The sequence below is a fragment of the Panthera pardus genome, unplaced genomic scaffold, assembly GCF_024362965.1.
Source record: "Panthera pardus isolate Hobbes unplaced genomic scaffold, ASM2436296v1 HiC_scaffold_2, whole genome shotgun sequence".
NCBI classification, from domain to species: Eukaryota; Metazoa; Chordata; class Mammalia; order Carnivora; family Felidae; genus Panthera; species Panthera pardus.
Window position 1 is genome coordinate 147,499,679 of NW_026526765.1, and position 25,133 is coordinate 147,524,811.

At 49.7% G+C, this 25,133-nt stretch overlaps 1 protein-coding gene across 6 annotated transcripts; it reads right to left on the minus strand.

Annotated features, from left to right (window-relative positions):
- Positions 1-7,587: 7,587 nt before the first annotated feature.
- On the minus strand, positions 7,588-24,086 carry GRM6 (glutamate metabotropic receptor 6). Of its 6 annotated transcripts, XM_019469658.2 has the most exons (11): positions 23,802-24,086; positions 22,930-23,447; positions 19,783-19,999; positions 19,452-19,587; positions 18,593-18,747; positions 17,329-17,469; positions 17,025-17,225; positions 14,291-14,436; positions 13,574-14,197; positions 10,771-11,082; positions 7,588-10,054 (listed from the first exon to the last, which is right to left on the minus strand). In XM_019469658.2, the coding sequence occupies exons 2-11, from the start codon at positions 23,434-23,436 to the stop codon at positions 9,857-9,859; spliced, it is 2,637 nt and encodes an 878-aa protein (XP_019325203.1). In that variant the 5' UTR covers positions 23,437-23,447; positions 23,802-24,086; the 3' UTR covers positions 7,588-9,856. The 6 variants fall into 6 exon arrangements, with proteins under 6 accessions (XP_019325203.1, XP_053763542.1, XP_053763541.1 ...); XM_053907567.1 differs by lacking the exon at positions 22,930-23,447 and having other exon boundaries at positions 23,802-23,929; XM_053907566.1 differs by lacking the exon at positions 23,802-24,086 and having other exon boundaries at positions 22,930-23,694.
- Positions 24,087-25,133: the final 1,047 nt, after the last annotated feature.

Here is a 25,133-nt window from a genome sequence, read left to right on the forward strand (position 1 = left end):
GTCCTAGTTACCACAGTGACCATCCAAACCTTTCTGGCCCCAGAAACCGTAGTGTTCAAGCTGTGGAATATAAAGATTCCCAGTCACCGGGGATGACAGTTGACATTTGAGAATGTACCTCATGCCAGGTACTATTGTAAGTACTCTGTGTATATTAACTCACTTAATCCTCACAATTAGGTGAGACTGCCTCATCCCCACTTGAAGTTGAACAAAGAGGTTTAAAAATGTGTCGAGTTTGCACAGCTGGTACCATGATTCAAGGACTTGAGTCAGGCAGTGTAGCTCTAGGACACCCCGCCTACTTGCTGCACTCGGCCCCCTTCTTCATGGAAGCATTCTAGCCCACCCTAGAGGGCTTCTTGGCTCCAGAGTTCCGGTGGGGCTGATGTGGTTGTTGACCGGTGGAAGGCTAGGGAGCAAGTGTAGCAAGTCCCCAGTCTTGCAACAGTGGCTCAAGCATGGTCTTCCATGCCCACTTCCAGGAGGAGACCTTTCTTCCGCCCTGGACTGGAAGGTGGAAAGGGGTTCAGGGCACTCCTCCAACCTAAGAGCAAGAACCGTGTTTTCACAAACAAGCATCTGCCCTGGGACATCTCATGGGCACAGCCTGATAACCATGGCAGGTCCTGGATGCAGGCCAAATGAGTGATTACTAGGAACGCCCTTCTGGAGGTATTCCAAAAGCAGAAAGCCAAGGCTGGCAGCCAGAGAAACAGAGCAATAGCCATTAATAGTTTCTGCCAAGCATAGTACATGGTGGTTATACATGCTTCTAGTTACCGCTTTAAATACAGAAGACGGGCGCCCGGGTGGCTCAGTCAGTTAAGCACCCGACTTTGGCTCAGATCATGATCTCACCATTTCTGAGTTTGAGCCCCATGTCGGGCTCTGTGCTGACAGCTTGGAGCCGAAGCCTGTCTCCCTTTCAGATTCCCTGTCTCCCTTTCTGCCTCTTCCCTGCTTACGCTCTCTCTCTCTCAAAAATAAATAAATGTTAAGAAAAAAATTAATACAGAAGACATGTTTTGCAAAATGAAAACAAATAGTTAGCAAAATAATCGTATGTGGGATGAGTATATAAACAGATGGGGTACTATGAAAGAGCCTGAGAGGCCCAGCTGTAGACTGGGTGGGTGCATCAGGCCTCACTAGAATTAATCGACAAGAGACACAAAGCATAGTTGAGTGAGACATGCAAAGAGGTTTGGACATTCCAGCAGTGGACTGTGTAGCTCAGAGGTAGGAACTAGCTGGGGCTGGTTAAGAGCCTTTAAGAAGGTGTGGGTGGAGGTGCACCTGGGGGGCTCAGTGGGTTAAGTGTCTGACTCTTGATTTCTGCTCAGGTCTTGATCTCATGGTTCATGAGACTGAGCCCTACATTGGGCTTCACGCTGACAGTGCAGAGCCTGCTTGGAATTCTGTCTCCCTCTCTCTCTGCCCCCCCCCCCCCCCCCCACTGCTTGTGCTCTCTCTCGCAAAATAAATAAATAAACTTAAAAAAAAAAAAAAAAAGCGTGGGTAGAACCCAGAATCAGGAGTTAGCAAGATGGGCTTCCTTAGGAAGAGGTGGGACCAGGCCCTGATCAGCCAGTGCAGTGAGCTTCTAAACACTCCAAACAGCTATTAACAGGTGTCAGGTTTCATACTTCAAACTTTGAAGCTACACATAGTTGTCATTGATACATAAATTCTACCAGAGCATAAATATTGTAAAAGTTTCCAGTTAGTTTGTTCTTTCCCAATTTTCCTTGCAGTGACTAAGAAATTCCAAAGTTGGAAAAAACTGTTTAACCACATAAGGTTCAATTGCTAATTTATTTTAGCAATATACTTTGACCAAGGTACAGCATTGCCTCACTGTTGCCTGATGTCACCATTTCTAGCCATTGTGATAGGAAATAATAGGTTATAAATATTTATAGGCGAGGCTTTGTCAGGGTTCCCCTGGTGAATTGCTCCAGACTCTTTCACCATCTGTCTGGTCCCCTCCAGGCCACCTCCCACTCTAGCCACCAGTGACTTTGTCCACCCCACAGATCCAGCCATGGCACTCACCTGTGTAGTAAAACCCTTCAGTGGCTCCCCTTGGCCAACAATGGAAAGCAAGGCCTTCAGGACCCTTCACAGCCAAACCGGTGGAATCTCCAGCCTCATCTATCTCCCCCACCTTACTCTGCAGAAACATGCCCCCCCATAGCTCCTGGCACCCGAGACTCATTTGTGTGTGCAGTTCCCTAACTAGGCTGTGAGCGCAGTGTCAAGGATTTGGTCCAGCACCCACCTCAGCACATAGCAGTGTCAACAAATGTACGTTAGATTAATAAACAAGTGATCCCCACCCTTTCCAACAAATACTTGCTGAAACCCATAGCAGATATGACACCACTTTAAAGTGAAATGACTTCCGTCAGTGTTTGGGTTATAAAGGGCAATTCTCTTCCCAATGATACATGGTCAGCTATGTACTCAGCTAGTTACCCTGTGTGTAAATGTTGGAGAGAAGAAGGGAGGTGAGGTGGTTGTGGTTGCTTTATCCTGTGAGTGATATCCAGTAGATACCAAACTATTTTGGTGATTAAATGTGTGTGGTTTTTGGGGTTTTATTTTGGTTTTGGTAGCACATGGTACAAACCTCAAAAGCCTGCACAGTGAAAAGTAACTCCCTTCTACCCTATCTATCCCCCCACCCAGTTTCCTCCCAGAGCCAACAGCAGTTACCAAACTCTGTGTCCTTCCAGAGAAACACTGCAGGTAAATTGCTCCCCGCTCCCCTCTTTCTAAACACAGTTGGTAGCAAAGGAGATAATTTTGTTCTGCATTTTGCTACTTTTATTTAACAACCTATCTCAAAGATCTTTTCACTGCAGTTCCTGTAGTTCATATAGAACTTTGTAACGGCTGCCACATATTCCATTGTATGGCTGCGCCATAATACATTTAAGTCAGTGGTCCCAAGCTGAGGTGCAGAGAGGTGGTTTTGTTACAGCAAAAATGCTGCCAATAATGTCCTTGGATGGACGCCATTTCAAACTTTGGCAAGTATATCTGTAGAAAAATCTCCCTGAAGTGGGTTACTTGATTCAAAGGGTGCATGCAGTTTTTATTTTAGGAAAGCAGTGTCGTCTTGCCCTCCGTGGAGGTTGTACTAGCGTGCACAGCACCTGCTGTCACGGCTGGGTCTGTACCCCACACCTGGCCAGCACAGAATGTTAGCTATTTGATCTTTGCTCAGTCTGATTTTGAAAAAGTGTCTGAGGGGCATCTGAGTGGCTCAGTTGGATGAGCATCCCATTTCAGCTCAGACCAATCTCGTGGTTTGTGGACATCGGGCTCACTGCTGTCAGCACAGAGCCTACTTTGGATCCTCTTTCAAAAATAAACATTCAAAAAAAAGTGTCTGAGTGGTTCCCCCCCACCCCGCCCAGTTTTATTGAGATATCACTGACATATAACTGCATGGGTGTACAAGTTTTAAAAAAAATGTTTAATGTTTATTCATTTTGAGAGACAGTGTGAGCAGGGGACAGTGAGAGAGAGGGAGACACAGAAGCAGTCTCCAGGTCTGAGCTGTCAGCATAGAGCCTGATGCAAGGCTTAAACTCATGAATCTCAAGATCATGACCTGAGCTGAAGTCAGAGGCTTAACCAACTAATCCACCCAGGCGCTGCATGCACAGATGTGCCATTTGATACATGTATGCATTGCAACAGGATTACCACAATAAGGTTAGTTACTTTCACCTCACAAAACCACCATTTTGCTGCTGATGTTATGGTGAGAATATTAATGCTCTACCCTCATAGGAAGTTCCGACTATACAAAACAGTATTGACTGTGGTCACTGTGCTCCTGGCATTTACTCATCTTTATAACTAAGAGCACAGTTTTCTTACTATGAAGCAGATTGGGCCTCTTCTCATACACTTAAGAGCCACTGTAGCCCTAATTATAGGTTTGTTGGTTTTTAGAAATGGATGTATATAGGTTTTCTCCCTATGTGAGATCACAGGGCCAAGTTAATTTTTTCCAGATGGCTATCCAAGTGTCACAACACCATTTATTAACTAAGCCATCTTTCCCCCTGCTGCTTTAAGATGCTAGCTTTATCTTTTACCACATTTCACACATAGTTTGGTCTTTTTCTGGCCACTCTGTCCCATTGGTCTATCTATGATCTTTACACTTGATCTTAGCCAAAAGGTCAAGAAATGATGGTCTTTGATCTATGAACCAGTACTTGAAATTATTATAGCTTGATACTAATATGACTTTTAAAAATATGGATTGACCCAGTCAATAAAATTTATATTTTTCTAACGTAATTTCTTATCTCAAAATCTTATTTTCTTTCACTTCACTCAAGAGGATAAATTAGAACTTGATTTTAATGCTTGGAAGAATGTCAATGAACTTTTCAAAGTTCTCTATTTTAATGAAGATTTAAAGAGTCCTTCCTTACACCTAACCTTTTATTTATTTTAAATGCTATTATTTTTTTTTTCTGAGACAGAGAGAGAGAGAGCAAAGGAGAGGGGCAGTGTGTGTGTGTGTGTGTGTGTGTGTGTGTGTGTGTATGTGTGTGTGTGAGAGAGAGAGAGAGAGAGAGAGAGAGAGAGAGAGAGAGAGAGAGAGAATCCTAAGCAGGCTCAATGCTCAGTGCAGAGCCTGATGCGGGGCTCAATCCCATGACCCTGGGATCATGACCTGAGCTGAAATCAAGAGTCGGATGCTCAACTGACTGAGCCACCCAGGCATCTCAACATCTTACCTTTTAGACAAAAATTTTAAGGATGTATTTCAGTCCTTTGTACATATCCTTTTCCTTCACTGTTGAACTAGTCTAACCAGCATCTCTGAGTAGAGCTTAAGAGGTATTGCTATGTCCTGTTTAAGGGTGTGTCCATATGTCCTTGTGATGATGGGCTTTTAGCCATTTTTCTGGTTTTTTTTTTTCTTAAGTCATTGAATGAAAAGTCAGTATAATATAAAAGAATTGAACAGCATGGTTAACAAACTTGACCTCGTAGAACAAAAATATGTACAAAATGCAGCATTGCCACCGGCAGAAAGCTGAGACCATATACTGCATGTCAAAACTAAAGCACATCTTTTATTCCATTCAAGATGTATCAGCACATTTTATAGTGTGATCCCCTTCACAGAAGATATTTTCAAAGCTTATCTTCAGTTTCTCAACCATAGTAAGCAAGTTACTTTATAATTATTTCTTCAAAACTATGGTTCTTTATTTTCACATGGACAGTTCAAAGGAAGTTATTGTTTAATGTAAAAAAGACTCCCTGCCTCCCCCCCCCCAAAAAAAAAAACCCTCAGACTTAGAAGAAACCTAAATCTGTCACCAGGCGCTGGTTGAAGAGTTCGTATTTTTATGAGGGAAATACAGTGCAGATTTCTCTAGAGAGCTGTCTTGAAGAAGGTGTGCTATTTGGGGGAATCTGAGATGGGGTCTTGGGATTGATCAGCTGAGGGGTTTGTTTAATGAGTGGAGTCTGCATGGGAAGTGACTGGTAGGGCAGGGAGGGTCAGCACAGGTAAATGGGGTCAATGATTTGGGCATCGCTACAGGGGTCATTAAGGACACTGGCTGTCAGTGACTGTGGGAGAGGCTAATCATCTTGTGCAAGGTCACCCATCTAGTAAGTGGCAGAGCTGGGATTGATCTCAAGAAGTCTTGGGGCACCTGGGTGGCTCAGTCGGTTGAGTGTCCGACTTCAGCTCAGGTCATGATCTTGCATTCGTGGGTTCGAGCCCCTCATCGGGTTCTGTGCTGACTGCTGACAGCTTAGAGCCTGGAGCTTGCTTCAAATTCTGTGTCTCCCTCTGTCTCTGCCCCTCCTCTGCTCTCACACTCTCTCTCTCAAAAATAAACATTTAAAAAAATTTTTTAAAAAAGAAGTCTGAACCTTGACACTGTACAATTTCTAGATGTGACAGCTGACTGAAAGAAGTCTACAGTGTCAGGGGCAAGACAAAGTCTGTGGACTGTGGAAAATGTCCCTGTCTGGCAAATCAGAATAGAAAACAACAACAACAACAACAACAACAACTCAGAAGTTGATGCTAAGGGTAAATTCAATATTCAAGAGCCCTGGTAGAATAACCTCATAATACTTAGTCTGTCAGATTATATCAGTGAACAGCAGGTGGGGGCAGACTCCTGTGCCCTTCCCGCTATTTCCATTTCTGAGTCTTCAGGCAAATATGAGCATGAATCGCAGGCAAATATATGTGCTGGGAGAGGGCAGGGCCCATAGCAACGTTCCTATAAATGTAGGGAGCTGGTGTCCCAAAATGGTGATTTTGATATTGGTGTGTAGGATGGAGGAGAAAGATACAGCAAGCAGAGACTAGTTAGTATCCCTTCACAGGAATCCATGAATGAAGCAATGAGGCTTAGAGTGTCTAAACCCAGTCCCTTCGCTAATCTGCCTCTCTACACCCTCAACTGCCTTTCCCATCCAAGTCTTCCCTCAGCCTTTCCCCTCGCAGAGCTGTATCCTTCTTGGTTCCCACCTTTTGCTCCACAGGCTGAAAGGTCATCTCTGAAACTCCGAGCCTTCTGTAGCTGTCCACACTGCAGCGTGTTTCCTTCCTCAAGGCCCAGGGATGGAAAATATTTACACTTGGGAGTTTTTCATATTTAGAAAAAAAAAAGGTGTCAATATAACAATATTTCTGAAGAGGTTTCATTCTATAAAATGATGGTGGAAAGATTCACTGGAATTGTGCATTTTATTCCAGTTTAGGGGAGTCTTGCAAATTGGTAACTACATAAAAAAGCAGCAAAGAACCCAAGTCAGACTTTTGGGGAAGTTATTCAACAAGAAGTCACTGAGTGAGAGACAATGAATGTAAATGAATTGGTGGGACTTTTCCAAAGAGCACAGAATGTTAATAAATGCAACAAAGCTATATAGTAAATGTAATAGATGTATCCAAAAGAAGTCTGAAGCTTGACACTGTACAATTTCTAGATGTGAAAGCCAACTGAAAGAAGTCTACAGTGTCAGGGGCAGCTTGTTTCCCTCCTTAAGGCCCTTTCACACCAGTGAAAAGACATTAGGAGCATCTGGGTGGCTCAGTCGGTTAGGCATCTGACCAGCTCAGGTTGTGATCTCATGGTTCGTGGGTTCAAGCCCTGCGTTGGGCTCTGTGCTGACAACTCAGAGCCTGGAACCTGCTACAGATTCTGTCTCTCTCTCTCAGTCTCTCTCTCTCTCTCTCTCTCTCTCTGCCCCTCCCCCACTTGCTCTCTCTCTCTCTCTCTCTCTCTAAACTAAATAAACATTTAAAAATTTTTAAAAAGAATATAGTTAATATAAGAGAGGGCCTGCTTATACAAATCTCAATACATTGGACACAGGTGATAACCTTATGAATAGGTGAGTAAAAGTTTTTATCAAAATGTAATCTTCCTCTGCTTTAGAGAACTTGTAGTGGAGAAAAATATTGTGATTATAATGTGGGAAAGCCTCCAATCCAGAGCCCCATTTTCACTGGAACACATAATTCATATGGGGGAGAAATCATTCAAGGGCAATAAATATGAGAAATCCTACAAATATAGTTCAGTTTTTATTCAGCATAAAAGAAACAACACAGACAGAATGCCTTATAAATTCCAGAAATTTGAAAACAACAACAACAACAACAGCAAACCTTTTTAAAAGGTTTCAACTGATTGAACCTCAGAGAAGGCAAAACTATGCATGTACATAGCATGGGGAAACCTTCAGGAAGTTGTCAGCCCCCCACTGAACATCAAATGTTTGAATGATCAAAGACAGAGATCATATGTACACACTGATTGAAGAAAAGCCTTCTTCTGGGAGTCAAAACTTTGTAATACATTAGAGAATTCATAAAGGAGAGGAACCTCACAAGCGTGCCACATGTAACAATACCTTTAGTAATAGAGGGGTCCACACCGCACACAAAATGGCGCATGCTTGGAAGTCATCTACACGTGGACTGAATGTGAGATTCCTGTAAGAAGCTACCAGAACCTGCTGTGTAACAAAGCTTTCACACCATTTATACCAGAGAGATGGGTATGAATGAGTGTGGGGACTATGTGAAAGTCTTCAGTAGGAAGCCAGGACTCTAAGGCAGAAGCTTCACACTGGAGGAAAATCTTCTAAATTTAGAAAATTTCTACTAAGAAATCATCCAAACTCTAGGTCACAGAGCGCCGAGTGGGGAAAACCACAACTATGTAAAAAATATATATATATGGAAACGTTTTCAACTAGAAGTCAACAGGAATTGTACATCAGGGAGAAACACTGGGAAAAACACACAGGGACACCTGCCTTTGGATATCAGAGCTCACTGACTCTCTGTGAGTTCATATAGGAGGAAAACCCCATAAAACCACTAGTGTGGAAAAGCCTTCAGCAAGAAAACACACCTCATCACGTTATACGAAAGAAAATCCACACAGGAAGGAAGCCTGATGAGATAGTGAATTTTGGAAAGCACTGAGAGATAAATAAAACTTCCTAATTCACATGGTGGAGAGACCATAGGAATGCAAAAATGTGAGGATGGAGAATCTGTACACAAAAAAAATGTTACTTTGTGGAGAAGGCCTATTAATTTAATTTAAGGAATCAGACCTAGTCCCAAGGTCACAATTTAGTACACAACAGAGACTCAGTGTAGGAAACAGTCTTTTTTGTTGTATGAAGTGGGGTTGATCTTCAGAATCGGTTCCAGACATCAGCTACTAGAGAATTCAAACTGATAAATGAAAAGAGTCAATTTAACAAATTTAAATCGTGCCACAGGGAAATACAATTCCACAACTGAAACCAACCTTTTGGTTAAAAAAAAAAAAAAATACTGAAAAATGAATGTCCATGCATTTGATGTCCAAGCATTTCCCTCCTGTGCCCTGTGTTTGCCTTTCAAAAGGGACCTCCCAGTAAATATTGGGAGAGAAAAGTTTCAATATTCATCGTAAGATGTCTACCTGGAATTAATCGTCACCATGGACACAGCTCTCTGTCACTGGCCCCAGCCTGAGGCTCCTGACCACAATCTCTCACAGGCATCAGAAGAGGGCAACCACCACCCTGTTGTTTTATTCTCACACCACTAACACCACACGAGGGTTTGGGGGTCATTTGAGGGCATATGCGTGGGAAAGGCAAAAAGCTATACTCCTAAGTGTGACATGCCCCAGATCCCAGGGGCGAAGGTTCTGAGAAAAAGACCTCAACACATGTAACCTCATGGGGTACGTCTCAGTTTTCACTCTCACATCGCATTCTCGCTCTCTGGGCTCTGACCCAAGGTTCCATCCCTCATTGCCAAGCCTGAGTTATACTTAGTCCGGAACCCAGACCCCCAGGGTCTCTTGTGGAAACTGCTCCTCCCTGCATCCAGCCCTGTATTTCCACAGTGAGATCTACACATTCTTGCACACTGCCCAATCCCTGGGTTCTGCTGGCTAATTGGGTAGAAATCTCACTCACGCTGGGCCAAGCCTGGGGCTTCATCATGCTCTCTGAACTCAGACCAGGGAGCATAAGTTCAGTCACTCCCTAGAGTAGAATCTTCGTGGTGGCTGTTTCCCTCCATGAGTAGAAAGTCTGGTCTGCAGCAAGGATATATGGTGCCCACAGGCACAGAAAAGCAGGGATGACGTGTGGTGTGTGGGTCCAGATCTTTCTGGAGTCCAGCCCCATCCCAGTGGGCATGGGCTTTGTGGACTCCCTGCCTCCAACTGCTCACTGCAGACCTGGACTTTTCACAGCTTCCATGGTGAAGCAAGGGAAAGAAAAGAGCAGAAGAGAGGGAGCAACCATCCCACTCATCCCCCACTCACTACTTGGGGGCCTCCGTGTCCTCGCCCTTGGGTGGGGCTGCCACTGTGGAGGTCGCCTTGAGGCTTCGCTTCCGCTTCTGCACATTCTGCTCCGGGTGGAACAGGATGACGTAGGTCTTGGGCACATAGAGCATGCCAAGGGACACCGATGCACTCAGGCTCAAGGACACAGTCAGTGTGGTGGTTTGGATGTAGATCTGAGTCATGGAGGAAGGGACCGGGTGGGACTCAGCCCTGTTCTCTCCCACCCCCCCCCCCCCACATGAGTCCGTGTTCATCGGGTGAATGGAAAAGACAACATACAAGCAAAGGCCCTGTGGCATGAAGAAGTGGTGGTCATGACATGGCTCCAATAGAGACAGGATGGAGGATGAGTGACACGGCACCAAATGGACAAGTGACCAAGGGAAGTGAAGGGTTCATTCACAGCGAGTGACACCTGGGGAAATGGTCCCTATGCCTGAAAAGGGTTAGAGCATGTTAATGAATGAGTGAATATGTTTTCAAATGAACAAACGAATGAACAGAGATTGAATAAGAGAGCAAGTGGGCAAACAGATGATTGACGGGTGAATAAGCAAATGTTCTACTCTGTGCACAAATAAATGACTGAATAATGATCAAGCAAATGGACTGACAGATTAATGGATTGACAGGTTTGAAGTATATGAAGAAGTAATTGAATAGAAACAAGTTAGTGGATGGATAGAAGCATGGATGAACAAATGAAGGGAGACAGAATTCACTGAGCCAGCAGCGACACTGACAAATGAGTGAATGAGTATGTACATGAATGAATCAGCCAACAAGCAATCATTCAGATGGGTGGTCCAGCTCTTGGGACAATTGAGCCCCTCCTTGGACAGGCAAGAAACAGAGGAGGCAGTGAAAGCAACAGGAGACCCCAGATTACCTTCTCAGCTGACTGGGCGGTACCAAAGAAGATAGGCACAAAAGCTAGCCAGATGATGCAGGTGGTGTACATGGTAAAGCCGATGGGCTTGGCCTCATTGAAGGTCTCGGGCACACCGCGGGCCTTGATGGCATACACTGTGCATGTGACCATGAGTAGGAGGCTGTAGCCCAGGCAGCCGATGAGGGACAGATCTGACATGTCGCACTTGAGCACCCCTCTGGCCTGCTCCGGGTCCACGGTCCGTTGCTCTTCGTAGTCAATCACACTGTGTGGGGGCTGGGCCCCCAGCCATGCCATTACTCCCACCACCTGCAGGAGCCGACACCGTATCAGGGACACACCCAGCCTAGCCACCCACCCATGTCTGGCAGGTTAGGGTTGCCTCCAGGCTCCTGGCCTACTGAGTGGGATGCTCAGGTCCAAGAGCCACAGTGACAGCAGGCAGAGGCCCTGGAATTATGACCCTACACATATCTTCTCCATTCTACCTTGGGGGAGAAGCCGGTGCATGCCCCATGGATGCCCCCAGACTCAGCAGAGATCTTGTCTCCTCACAGCCCTCCAGGTAGGCAGTAACCATCTCCATTCTGTAGATGTGAAAACACAAGCTTGATCCTGTCTAACAACATGGCAAACCTAGTTTTTGAGGACCCCCTTCCTTCTCCAGCTCCAGAGAACTGTTGAACATAATGTGATGAAATCATGTGCAGATGCATGGTGAAGCTCAGAACGAGGCACTTAAACAGACACTGGTAAGAATGTGAGCTGATGCCAGGTGGCCTGGGAGGTTATCAAAGTCGAACACAAGCACTAACAGCGGGGAGATGGAATAGCAATTCCCTCACAGTGACAGGAGACATGACCTTGAGCCAAGAGAAGCTGGGGAACAGGAACTAAGACACCTGCATAGAGGCAGGACGCTGGAAGGGCTGCCCCGTCCATGCATGCAGATTGTTCACTGCACAAGACTGCCTGATGTATGTGTGTAGGAGGGGGGTAGGTGGGGCTGAAATCCAGCCAACACTCCGGTGCCATACTATGTCCCTACAGCAGAGCTCTGTGATCCTGGAAGAAGGGATGCTTTTTTTTTTTTTAATTTTTTAAAAAGTTTATTTATTTATTTTGAGAGAGAGAGAGAGAGCAGGGGAGGGGCATAGAGAAGGAGAAACAGAATCCAAAGCAGGCCCCAGGCTCTGAGCTGTCAGCACAGAGTTTGATGTGGGGCTCAAACTCACAAACTGAGATCATGACCTGAGCCAAAGTCGGAAGCTCAACTGCTGAGCCACCCAGGTGCCCCAAGAAGGGATGCTTTTTATTAATTTGTACATCCAGAAGGAGAACTTTTTTGTGATTCTCCCAAAGGCAGTAGCTCCATAAACAAGGGACTAATAACACCCCACCCAATGTCCAGGAAAGCAGCATGAAGGCTCCTCTTATAACAAGGCTCTAGGTAGGGGGGAAAAGTTGCCTGTGAGAAACTAATACCCAAGGCCTGTGATACACAGAAGCAGCAACCAAAATGGATCCCACCAATTTTGCAACACATGTAATTGATAAGGAACAAGCATCTGGTACATGTAAAAAACAAACAAACAAAAACAAAAAAAAACCTCCTACAAAATAATAGAAAATGTGCAAAGTGTAGGAACAGGCACATCACAGAAGAGGAAACTCCAAAGGCCAGCTCCACTAGTAATTAAGTAAATGCAAATTGAAACAATGAGATACCACTTCATGTCCACCAGATTGGTAAATAACCTAGTAAAATTGAAGGTATGCCTCTTTGAAAGGGTCCAGGACCTCTGGAAAGGTGGGTCCACAGATGAACCAGGAGGTACTAAATTTAGTCTAATTATCTCTATCCTGGGGAAAGGGGCACCACAGGGATTTCAAGGAGGGAAGCAGGAAGGTAAGAAGTCAGGATGTGCTGGGCATTGCCATTCTGGCCCTGACAGGGGACGTTCGGCCCCTGCTACCTTTAGGAAGATGGCAACACTTTTCAGTCATGGAGAATTGCCTGTGGGTGGGAATGAAGGTGGTATATGCAGAACTAGGTAGGGAGAAGGGCTTGCCTGGAGTGGAGAGCGTGTCATGTCAAAAGCAGGCTGACCATAGGCCCTCCACCTAGCCCTGAGAACTGGGCTGGCTGTACAATATCACAGTGTCACACACACCCGTCTCTCAGTACCCTTTGCACAGAAAATATCCAGTGCCTTCCAGCTCATGAGAGTAATTTCTGCTGTTATAATGTTACTATCTTAGAGAAAACCCTGAAGGTCCCTGAGTGCTTTTGCTGAAATCCCTGCCATTTATGGAGCTGGACGTCCTGCTCCATAGTGCCATTGCTGGAGCCTGTGCCTCTCATCCAGGTTACCCTGGTGACTGGGCAACAAACAGGAACTCCCTTTATGGAAACAGATTTTTTTTTTTTTCTTGAGAAAACTGTCACATAGCTCTTTGCCTTATTTTTATATGGGAGCCAAATTGTGGAAGAGTTTGTTCAGTGTACAGAAAATAATCTCATTGTTTTTACAGAAACGTTGCTGGATGCTCGCACTCCCCAGCTTAAGGACCATTTTCCCTCAAGGACAGAGCCCCGGGGACTGGCTGCTCTGAAATGAGTTCTGCATATAAGTAAAACAGTAGGGCCCTGTCTCTTGTAGACTCCCCCCCCCCCCCTTAATTTTGACATAGGAGCCAAAATAGAAGAGTGATCACCTGATTTTTTGGAGTGTTGGACAAGCCCGCCAGCTCAGGCCCAATGCGCCCACCGAGTGGCCCTGGGATTCCCACAACCCACCTGCACGGAGGTGAGGCTGAAGGTGATGACGAGCTGCGAGGTGGGGCTGATGAAGGGCGGCGGCGTGACGGAGCGCTTCCCCTGCTCGAAGATGCGGTAGATGCGGTTGGTCTTGGTGAGCAAGGCCGAGTAGCTGAGCGTGGTGCCAAGGCCGAGGAAGAGCCTGCGGCCGGCGCACACTGCCGCGCCGGGCTCGGCCACCATGAGGAAGGTGATGGCGTAGATGAGGAAGATGCCTGTGAGCAGCACATAACTGAGCTCGCGGCCCGAGGCGCGGACGATCGGCGTGTCGTTGTGCCGCACAAAGGTGGCCACCACGGTGGTGGTGGCCATGCTGCCCAGCACGGCCAGCAGGAGTGGCGGCGCGGCCCAGGGCGAGGACCAGGTCAGGCGCACGATGGGCGTGGGGCGGCAGCCGGTGTGGTTGCGCGTGGGCCGCATGTCCCCGGGGCAGGCCTCGCACGTGAACTCGTCCACCTGGAAGCGGTACCCGTCACAGGCCTCGCAGTGCCAGCAGCAGGGGACGCCCTTCACCATCTTTTTCCGCTCACCGGGCCCACAGGGGAGGCTGCACTGGGACCCAGGCACCTCGCGGGTGTCTCCCGACCACTGGAGAGCTTCCACCTGCGGGCACAAGAGACGAGAGCCTGGGACTCCATTTGGGGACGGTGGGCCCGGGCCCCTGCGCCTCCCGTCGGCGTGTCTGTGCCCACTCACGTCCAGCCTGAGAGTCTCTGCCCACTGGCCCACGGCCTGGTAGCCACCGCTGCCCGCACTGCCGTTGGCCGCCTGGTACTGGAAGATGTCATAGCGCCCGGGCGCATCCCCGTTCTCGTTGAACATCACCGGGGTCCCCGCGCTGCCTAGAGGGAGAGCCCATCATCCTCAGCTGGTCCCCCATCTCATCCTGGAGACGCCCAAGGCCCAGCCAGGATAAAGAAGTCATGTGCAAAGATGCTCAGTGTCATCAGGGAAATGCAACTCAAAATCTATATTAACAGGAGCATCTGGACAGCTCAGTCGTTTAAGCGCTGGACTTTGGCTTAGGTCATGATCTTACAGTTGGTGAGTTCAAGCCCCGCTTCACGCTGTGTGCTGATAGCTCAGAGCCCAGAGCCTGCTTTGGATTCTGTGTCTCCCTCTCTCTGCCCCTTCCCCACTCATGCTCACTCACTCTCTGTCTCTCTCTCAAAAAGAAACAAACATTAAAACAAAACTACAATAAGATACCTCCTCACACCCATTAGCATGGCCACTTTTCACACACCAGAAAATAACGAGACTCAGTGAGGATGTGGAAAAATTGGAACCCTGATGTATTTTGCTGGTGCAGATGTAGAATGGTGCCATCACTGTGGAAAAAAAGTGTGGCAGTTCCTTGAAAAACTAAACACAGAATTATCACATCCCCAGCAACTCCACTTCTGGGTATATGCCCCAAAGAAGTGAATGCAGGGCCTCCAAGATCTATCTATCCACCCGTGTTCACGGCAGCTTTGTTCACAGTAGCCAAAAGGTGGACACACAAAAGTTGTTCACTGGGGGCTGAATGAATCAACAAAGTGTCTATTCATGCAAGGACATTATTCAGCCTTAGAAAGGAAGGGAGTTCTGACACATAGCTATGACACAGATGAACCTTAAGGACATTATACTAAGTGCAGTGAGGCAGTCACATGAAAGGCCAAATACTGCATGATTCGTCTTGCGGGATGTACCTAGAGGAGGCAAAATCATAGAGACAGAATGTTGAATGGAGGTGGCCAGAGGCTGGGGGAGGGCGAGGAGGAGCTGTTCTTTAATGGGGACAGAATTTCAGTCTTAAGATAAAAAGAAGTTCTGGAGAACGATTGCTGCACAGTGTACACGACTAAGCTGTACCCTTAAAGATGGTTAAGATGGTCTGTATTACACCATGTATATGATAACCACAATTTAAAAAGAAAAATGAAAGGGACGCCTGGGTGGCTCAGTCGGTTAAGCGGCTGACTCTTGGTTTCAGCTCAGGTCATGATCTTGCGTTTCTTGAGTTTGAGCCCCACATCGGGCTCTGCGCTGACAATGTGGAGCCTGCTTGGGATTCTCTCTCTCCCTCTCTCTGCCCCCCTCCCACTTGCTCTCTCTGTCTCTCTCGAAATGCATAAATAAACTTCAAATAAGAAAAAGAAAAAAGAAAGAGCTTTAACAAGCCAGGCAAAATGATGGGTTCAAGACTTGTACAAAGGTCTGAGTGTTGGCATGAGATTTGTACTGATTTGAACAATCAACTTTTATTTCTTTTAATGATTTTTTAAAAGTTTACTTATTTATTTTTGAGAAAGACAGAGACAGCATGAGGGGAGGGCAGAGAGACAGAGAGGGAGAGAGAGAATCCCAAGCAGGCTCCATGCTGTCAGTACAGAGCCCAATGCGGGACTCAACCTCACAAACCGTGAGATCACGACCTGAGCCAAAACCAAGAGTTGGCCGCTTAACTGACTGAGCCACCCAGGTGCCCCTTGGCTTTATTTCTTTTGGAAGCCCATTCTACCAGCTTGTAGAGCTGGTCTGCAATGATAGTAAGTTGTGCCATTTATCAGAGAGCTTAGCAGAAAGAAGGTATTCGGTAGTTGGTGGAAGAACACTTTTTAATTTTATAAAGAATAGTAACTGGGGGCACCTGGGTGGCTCAGTCAGTTGAGCATCCGACTTAGGCTCAGGTCATGATCTCACAGTTTGTAAGCCCGCGCGTCGGCCTCTGTGCTGATAGCTCAGAGCCTGGAGCCTGCTTTGGATTCTGTGTCTCTCTCTTTCTCTGCCCCTGCCCTGCTCACACTCTGTCTCTCTCAAAAATAAACATTAAAAAAAAAAAAAGAATAGTAATTGACTAAGAAGTATATCTCTCTGCACAAACCATGAGGGCAGCTTGGGTCCATTTGGGCCTTTTCAGAAGACCTTATTCTGAGCCCTGCCTATGTGCCAGGCCCTCTGCTGGTACCAGAGGACACATCAGACTTGCACCTTGTGCTCCCATGGCACAGAGCTTAGCTGGGGTGGCCTTTGCAAGCCCAAGACTCAGAATGGGCAGCCTGTCCACACTGTACACAGTGCCTTTGCACAGTCTGCACCATGCCCCACACAGGCCCAGAGTCCAGATGCCCCCGAACTCTGTGCAATGGAGGGGAGAGTTGCATGTGGCCCGCTGAGGGTTCCAGGCAGGAAGGGGTCACAGAAAAAGTTCCCCAACACCTGAATTTCACAACTTGGGGCAAGGGGTACTGAAGCCTGGGGATGAGTGTTAAAAATTGGTTCCAGAATTTGGCTTAAGTTTCCAGCTCTCAGTTCCGGGTGCCCCCACCATACCATCCTGCCTCTCTCATCCCTTTGATCCCCAGTCAACCTAGGTCCCGCAGAGAAATCCAACCCCGGGGGCTTCCCTTCCCCGTTGTTAGGAGATCTGGCTCCCACTCACCATTGAAGCGGACAGCTCGAATATACTGCAGCAGCATCCGCCCATCGGTGGTCTCCATCGCGGGGCACAGGCCCGTGAGCCCCGGGCAGAGTGCTTGGTGCATGCTGTGGAGGGCGTGGGCAATGGCGTACACAGCATCGATCACAAACTGCACCTTCCCCTCCTGCTCGTAGGTAGAGTCCCGGCCAATGCGTTCCTCACCTGTCCTAGGGATGCCCAGAGGAAGTGTGCCTGGACCCCCGGCATCCCACCTGGCCTCCCACTTTCTCCCTCACCTCCCCTTGCCACCCCGGGCAGCTCTCACCTGTGCATTTGCGGGCGGAGTCGTCGGACTGGGTACCTGAGCTGATCAGTTTGCAGTTGAAATTCTCTTCCCAGAACTCAGCAAACCAGATGTTCCGGCGGTTGTTCTCCAGGGAGCGGGTCATGAAGTACTGGTCAAATCCTGAGAGTGGGGAGAGAGGAGGATGGCAACCATCTGAACCAGACATGATTCTTCTGTGTCCCTTCACCACTTGCTCACTTCGCAGCTAGGACTGGCCACATGACTGACTTCTGGCCAGTGACTTCAGAGCGATCTGGGGACTCCAGGGTAGAATTTGCATCCTGTTGTAAACTCAGAGCCTCACTGCATGAAAGACTTTGAGGCTGCTCCTTCTTTCCCGGTTAGGATGCTACTGTGAAGGTGTGATGGGTGGAGCTTCAACAGCCACTTTGTGATTATTAAGACACCTCAGTCACCAAGGCACATAGCAACCATGGAGGATGGTGGAACAGAAGTGGGGACAGAGCTCAGGACTTTGAGAATGTCATTAACTCACTGGCCCAAACCTGAAGTGGCCTACTTTCAGACGTCTTGTCTTGTGACGAAGTGCCTTTATTGCTAAAACTGCTCTCATCCTAATTTGTCAAATGCAACCAAATGCACTCTAAGGGAAAGAAAAAGTGTGAGGGTGGGTGTACACCCACAAGAGGCTCTGAGTCCCCAAAAGTTAAGGCTCTCAGCCTTTACAAGTTTCTTTTCTTCATAAAATAGCCCTGTAGCACCTCATGAAGGTGCCTTCAGGTCAGTCTTTGGGAAAACGATCAATCCTGTTATAAAGGGAACATCTCTGCTGGATTGTTCCAGACATTGACAGGTGGTATGGTGGAAGAAGGGAGGGGAGGCAGGCTTCATCATCTGACCAATAGGACAATATGTCGCCATCCTCGGCCTTGCTCCCTTTTCCCCAGCCCTCAAATTGGTGTGCCTTTTGAGGAACCAGCAACACCAGGAATGCAGGCATTGAATTAAAACAAAAACAGAAAGAGCAAAACTAATTCTTCACCCTGTGCAGTGGGGTGGGCTTTTCCTCCTTTGCCAACTCAAACACTGCCTGGAGGGAGGTATTCACAGAATCTCAGAATCCTAGAGTTTGGGAATCCCGGAAGGGACATGAATCAGGATGCAATTTTACAGGTGGAGAAAATGAGCCCCCCCCCCCGTCACCACCACCACAAAGAGGGGTCCGTGGGGAAGGACAAGCAGGGGCAGGGGATACCGTGGGGGACAGCATCCCCGCACTCACCATCTATGGAAGCCCTTTTGGGCAGGATGGTGATGGCCCCCACGGCCACATCCTCCAGGTTCAGGATGGGTGAGGTCTTGGCTCCCCAGCTGTCAGAGCCGACCCATAGGAAGTGACCCGTCAGGTTGGCCTGGCGTGCGGCCTCCAGTACCCTCCTGGTAGGAATGGGGCGAGTGGTGAGTGAGGGCCTGCCATCCTCCTCCAACTTACCTCTGGCCACTTCCTGTTCTTCTCTCTTCTTCTATCCCCTTCCAAACCACTCAGCAGACCCTCATTTATCAGGAAAAATGGGGTTTCTGGGGTTTAGGACACCTGCCCTTGGCTTCTCAGGTAGTCAAGTTTGCAGCCAGGCTCTGGCCCCAGGCCTGCCCTCTTATTCTGTGCATACAGCCCACTTCACACTGCCTGGAAGAGGGGCCTCCCTTTTCTTGCGGAGCCCTCTGCTGGCTCTGAGCCACACAGGCCTCAGGGCAGAGTCCATGGCCACCTGCTGATACCTCCTGAACGGCCTCCCAGGGCTCCTTGCCAGACAGCTCATTTTCTGCACTTAGATCTGCCCACGGGTCTCTCCCCTATTTTGGATGATAAGAACAGACAGGCGTTTTTGTGTGTTTCCCTTGGCTAGTCTTGGAGCATCTCCACCCAGAACAGGCCTGGTTCGTTTCTGGGGGGCACCAGACAGAGAAATGGCAGCAGGAAAAATGTGTAAGGGCAGGAAGGTGGGGGGGGGGCAGTCAAGGAGAGAGGGAGGAGGAGGAAGGGAGGATGTGCAAGGCTGGAGGATATGTAGGAAGAGGGGGCAGGGCCTTCGAGGAGAGCCTCTAATAAACATGGTGATGGAATGCGCCCACTGTCCCACCTGATGTCATCCTCGTTGGCAAAGATGATGATGCCCCGGGCATTGGGTGTCTCCATTAATCTCTTGATCACCTTGTTGAATTCTCCTGGCTTTGGTTCCCTAGGAATCTTGATGGACTGGGCAATACAGACCCCCCCTGGGTGTCGGGGATGCCAAAGTCACCTTTTGTTCCACCCACTCACCCAACCCACTGGGGCCGCCACTGTGCATGATTGTGGCAGGGACAGAGTCCTCCAAAGGAAAGGGGCACCTGCCCACAGGGGCACCATCCACGCTCCCCACCATGTCTGATGGCCCTGGCTCACCCCTGGGACCCCCACACCCAGCTCACCAGCCTCCCGGGAGATCTGCACAAAGGCCTCAACCCCACTCTCGCCATAGTTGCCCTCGGAGGCCAGTGTGGACACGTAGTTCCATCCCAGCGCCCTCACGATGTCCACCATGGCCTGGGCCTGGTAGGAGTCAGGTGGCACGACTCGGGAGAAGAAGTCATAGCGTGTGGAGTCGCTGAGCTCAGGGGCTGTGGACGCGTAGCTGATCTGGGGTATCTGGAATGGGGAAGGACATCTGGGTTATGGAGGGAGGGTCAGTGACCCTATGGGGAGGGAGGGCAACAGGGATCCAGGACACAGGTGGGGGCATGGAAGTTCAGGATTAGGGTTGGAATAGCCACATGGAGACGCCTCAGGCGTGGGAAAATCTCTGCATTTTGAGAAGTGGTCTGATGGAATATGGGAGGTATGAGGGTCAAAGGAGGAGGGCAGGGCACCATACACACTGGTGCAGGATGTGTCCAGGCAAAGGTGGAGTGGGGACTCAAGTCCATCCTGTAGCTGATCCAGCTGCTGGGCAAAGGCTGCATCTGAGAGGGGAATGGGGCTCCTGTCATCCCTAGGGGAAAGCATATTTTCCTAATTCACACAAAGGGGCAACCTGTGTAGGGGAGCAGCACCCCCAAGCAGGGTCAGAGCAGGCAGGGGGGCTAGGAAGGGATTATTTGATTCAAAGCTGTGTCTGGTTTTCTGGAGGGGACTGCTTGGAGTTGGGTTTATCTCTGTGCATTAGAGTGACGGACAGCTGGGATTATGGGCTGAGCTGATCCAGGAGAAGGGGGGCGTGAATAGCAAGGGTGGGAGGAGAGTGGAGAATGGTAGGGGAAGGCTGAGGAAATCAGGACGATGGAGGCTAATTAGAGAAGAGGGCTGAAGTGGGAGCTGGTGAAGGTCAGAAGACAGGGAAGGTTCTGGCAGGGGTGGGCCAGACTGGTCTAGGGGAGACAGGGATGTCTGAAGCAGGACAGAAAGTGTAGAGTGTGGAGACAGTGTGCGAAGAGCAGGAGGGAGAGAGAAGGAAAGGTGGAAGGAGGAAGAAGGAAGAGAGCGACAGGGAGACAGAAAAAGAAAAATAAGAAGAACCACAAAGAAAGAGGGAATGTCAGAGAAAAAGGAGACAGAGAAGGACGAGGGCAGTTCGTGGATGCTGTAGATAGTCTCGGCACTCTAGACACTAAAGTTTAATCTTGAGAACAATCTCCTCGTACAGGTTGAACCTCCTGAGAGAAATTAATCTAAAATGCCTGACTGCTGGGTCGCCTGGGTGGTTCAGTTGGTTAAGCATCCAATTCTTTGTTTCAGCTCAGGTCTTGATCCTGCTGTTCGTGGATTCGAGCCTCTCATCTGGCTCCGTGCTGACAGCTCAGAGCCTACTCTTGGGATTCTCTGTCTCTGTCTCTCTCTCTGCCCCTCCCTTACTTGCTTTCTCTCTCTCTCTCTCTCTCTCTCTCAAAATAAACAAACATTTAAAAATAAAATAAAATAGGGGCATCTGAGTGGCTGTCGGTTGAGCATCTGACTTCAGCTCAGGTCATGATCTCCCAGTTCATGAGTTTGAGCCCCCACATCGGGCTCTGTGCTGATAGCTCAGAGCCTGGAGCCTGCTTCAGATTCTGTGTCGGTCTTTCTCTCTGCCCCTCCCCTGCTCACACACACACACAGTCTCTCTCTCTCTCTCTCTCAAATATAAATAAGCATAAAAAGTAAAAAATAAAATAAAATAAAATAAAATAAAATAAAATAAAATAAAATGCCTGACAGCACAGTAATACAAATATGGCCTGAACTCCGTCTCTGCTCCTGGACCAGGAATTGCAAAACAGCCCCTCAGGGAACCAAATCTGTTCCCTGGTTGCCATTCATGCACCAGTGTCTTCAAGCGTTTAATTTTTGAATTGGTAAGTAGTGTTTAACATGGTGTGGGGGTGCAGGGTGCTACCTTAGTCTGGGGCTGAACTGGCAGCAGTGGGCCCTGGGCTTATGGGGTCCTGCTTCACCCATCTACGCCCCAACCTGGCCCTTGAAGGCCCTTGAGTCTGAGATCTCTGCACTCAGCCTAGAGGGGCAGACACAGGGAAAGGGACAGAAACCAGAGCTCCAAGCAAGGCAGGGGACAGAGCTATAAACACAGACAGACATGGGCAGTCGGGTGAGACAGAGACTCTCCTCACTACTACCCCGCCCCCCATACACCCCCCCCCCCCACACACACACATCCCAGGGAGCCACAGAACTTCTCTTGGTGCCTACTAGAAGCTGTGTCTGTATGACAACACTGACATCCGGTGGGAACAGGGGTGGGGGGATTACATGCATGCAGATGATGGAGGGGGACCCACATAAAACCTCTACCCAGCATGGTAGAAACAGAGGCCTTGCCTTAGAGAAACTCTCAAGACACTGAAGTCCCCTCCCCCAGCCGGAAGGAAGCAAAGCCTTCCTTTCTTCACATAAAGATGGAAGGACAGAGACACCCCTCCCCCACAGAACCCCAGTGAATGACTTCTACTGAAAATCCCCACACTCTAATGCCAAAGGCCCCCTAATCCCTTATTCTTATGCCCTTCCCCTCAATCACTGCCCCCCCCAGGCTGCAGGGAAGGGGCTGCCCCCGCACTTAAGACAGTTCCCTCAAGATGAGGGAACTACTCACCACTACCCTCCCCTACCCCGCAGAGTTGCCAGGGTCATGTCCTGGTGACCCCACCAGAGGAGGGCCCTGTCCCCAGGGCCGGGGGCGGGACCACCACACAAGGTTGTGCAATATGTGCCCCAAACAAGGACACCCAAGCAAGCGACCAAGATGAGGCTAAACTCCAGGGGGCCCTGCTCTAATCAATTGGGTCTCCAGGCAAAGGCTGCATCCCGCTGTGGGAAGAGGCAGCCTTGACCGCCCAGAAGGTAGGTTTCCTTAATTCACACAAAGGGCTGTGTGTGCAGGTGGCAGCGCTGGCAGGGCACCTGAGCAGACAAGGAAGGGTCGACAGGTTGGGTTGATCTGGCTCGGGCTTGCTTCTGGCTCCCAGGGCAGGGTTTCTTTGAAGCAGCGGGTGATCTTTGTGAATTTGAGTGATTTCTGCCCGGAGACTAGACTTCAGCCACCCGGAGGGCGGGGACGGGACGAGGACGCGAGAGAGTGCCCTCACCGCAAACAGGCGCAGCACATTGGCGACCATGATGGAGACGGAGCTGGCCGACGCGCCGACGACAGCCACGACCCGCTCGGGGGGCGCGGCGCGCAGCGGAGGGACGCCTCCGGGGCAGCGCACTGCCCCCTCGTCGCCGTCGCCGCGGCCCTGGATCAGCGCCTGCACGAAGGTCAGCGCCTGCTCCAGCGCGTACGTGTCCCGAGAGCAGGTGTCGAGCAGCCGCGCGCCCAGGCGCACGCCGGGCAGCAGCGCAGGGTCGGCGTTCACGCGGTCCAGCGCGTACAGCATGGCCTCCAGCCGGTGCACGCCCTGCTCCTTCTTCAGCTGCCCGCACGCCCTGCCCGCAGCGCCCCGCGCGTGCACCGGGAACAGGCCGCCCAGCGTGAGGCCGCCCGCCAGGCGCACCGAGCCCGCCGCGCCCGCCGCGCCCGCTTGCACCAGCACCAACAGCGGCGGCAGCAGCGCCAGGAGCGGCGGCTCTCGGGCGCTCCCCGGCCTGGCCATCCGCTGTCCAGCTGCGGGAGGAGGACAGGGCGGGGAGGGGAACAGAACAGGGGAACGCTCTGAGCGCTAGGCAGAGGGAGAACCCCGGGTCGCGGGGAAGGGGAAGGAGCTCCGGGTGCTGGGGAGAGGGGAGGCGCGCAATAAATGTTGGCTGAGCGGGTTGGGGAAGAAATGGGCTATCAATTCGCCCAGCCCTCCCAGGTCTCCACCGCGCTCTCACACCCTCTGAATCTTATCACACGCGTCCCCCCACCCGACCGCTGTCTCCACCGAGCCAGCCTGCCCTTCCCCGACAGCCCTGGGCCTCTGTTCCTCAGGGACCCAGCCCCAGCGCACAACTAGGCACCCTCCCTAGCCACACTCACCTGTGCCAACCGCTGTTGGTCAGGACAGGGCTGTGACAGATGCACAGGGCCCAGAGTGAGAGAGGATTTAAGGATTCTGGGGAAGGGATGAGGCCGCCCTGAGGGTGGAGACCCCTCCTGTGTATGGGGTGTGCACAGAATTGCCTCTCTCTACATCTCCTTTCCCTTCCTCTCCTACTCCCTGGGTTTACTTCTTTCCTCTCTTTGGATGTGTGTCTCACCCCAACCTCTCTCTGGCTGTCTCTGACACACACACATTGTCCTTCTCTGTCTCTTTTTTTTTGTTTGTTTCTCTATCTCTGCCTCAGGCTCTCTTCTCCCCCTGCTGCCCCAACCCCTTCCCCCGCCTTCTCTCTTCCCTGTCTCAGTCAATTTCTCTTTCTTTCTTTGTCCCTCTCTTCCTCTCTTTCCTAGCCTCCAGTGCCTTGGCTCCAGCTGCCTAAGGCACTCCCCCAAACCCTGCAGTACACTTGGGAGTGGAGGGAGAAAGGAGCTGAATGAGCAAGAACACGACTGGTCACGAAGGGACCACCAGCAAGCAGACCTTTAACATTAGCAAGACCTCTGCTTAACACACACACAACTACCTGACAAAGACTTTTACCATCAGCCCCATTAGGCAGATGGAAAAATAGAAACCTCAAGGAATTAGGTGACTCATCCAAGGTCACACACTTGGTGCGGGTCAGCATCAGGATTTGCACTCAGGTTGGTATGAAACTACAAGCCCACACTACCTCTGCCTTGGATGGGGTTTGGGGACAGCACCAGCTAGCCCGGCAGCTCCTGTCCCAACCTCTTGCATCTGATGGAGGAACCCTAAAGACCTGTTCTTTTGGTCATGTCCAAAGCCTTCCTGGGCTCTGGGGTCTGAAGCAGTGACGTACACATGGTGTGAGGCTCTCTGTACCTGAATTTCCCCATCTCATGGTTGAGGGCCAAGGTGAGGGGGTTTTAGCCTCAATATACTTTTACCATCATCCCTGTCTGAGGCCCCGGATCTGGCTCTCTGATCCAGAGAGAGAGAGAGAGAGGGAGCAGAGGGCAGGCTGGGGACAGGTGGTAAGCTCCTAGCCCCAGGGATTTGCAGGCTCATCCCATGGGGCTTGAGCCGGCTTGGGCTCCATTAGTCAGGGTGGATTAGGCTTTGGGGATACAGGGATTTGGGCAAAGCTGACAGAGGGAATGAGCAGAGGCCTTGTCACCCTTCTCCCTTCCCCCACCACATCCAAGGGCCCTGCCTGGAGCTGTCCAGGCACCTCTTCTTGGCGGAGGCTGGGAGTCAGGAGGCCTGGATCTGGCTCTGCCTTTACCCATTTTATAACTCGGGAA

Excerpts from the sequence above, each read along its gene's own strand:
- GRM6 (XM_019469658.2), bottom strand. The coding sequence starts at position 23,436 with ATGGCCAGGCCGGGGAGCGCCCGAGAGCCGCCGCTCCTGGCGCTGCTG. Across the intron at positions 20,000-22,929 it reads ATGTGCTGCGCCTGTTTGCG|ATACCCCAGATCAGCTACGC; the intron begins GTGAGGGCACTC and ends TCCCCATTCCAG. Across the intron at positions 14,198-14,290 it reads CAGAGACTCTCAGGCTGGAC|GTGGAAGCTCTCCAGTGGTC; the intron begins GTGAGTGGGCAC and ends TTGTGCCCGCAG.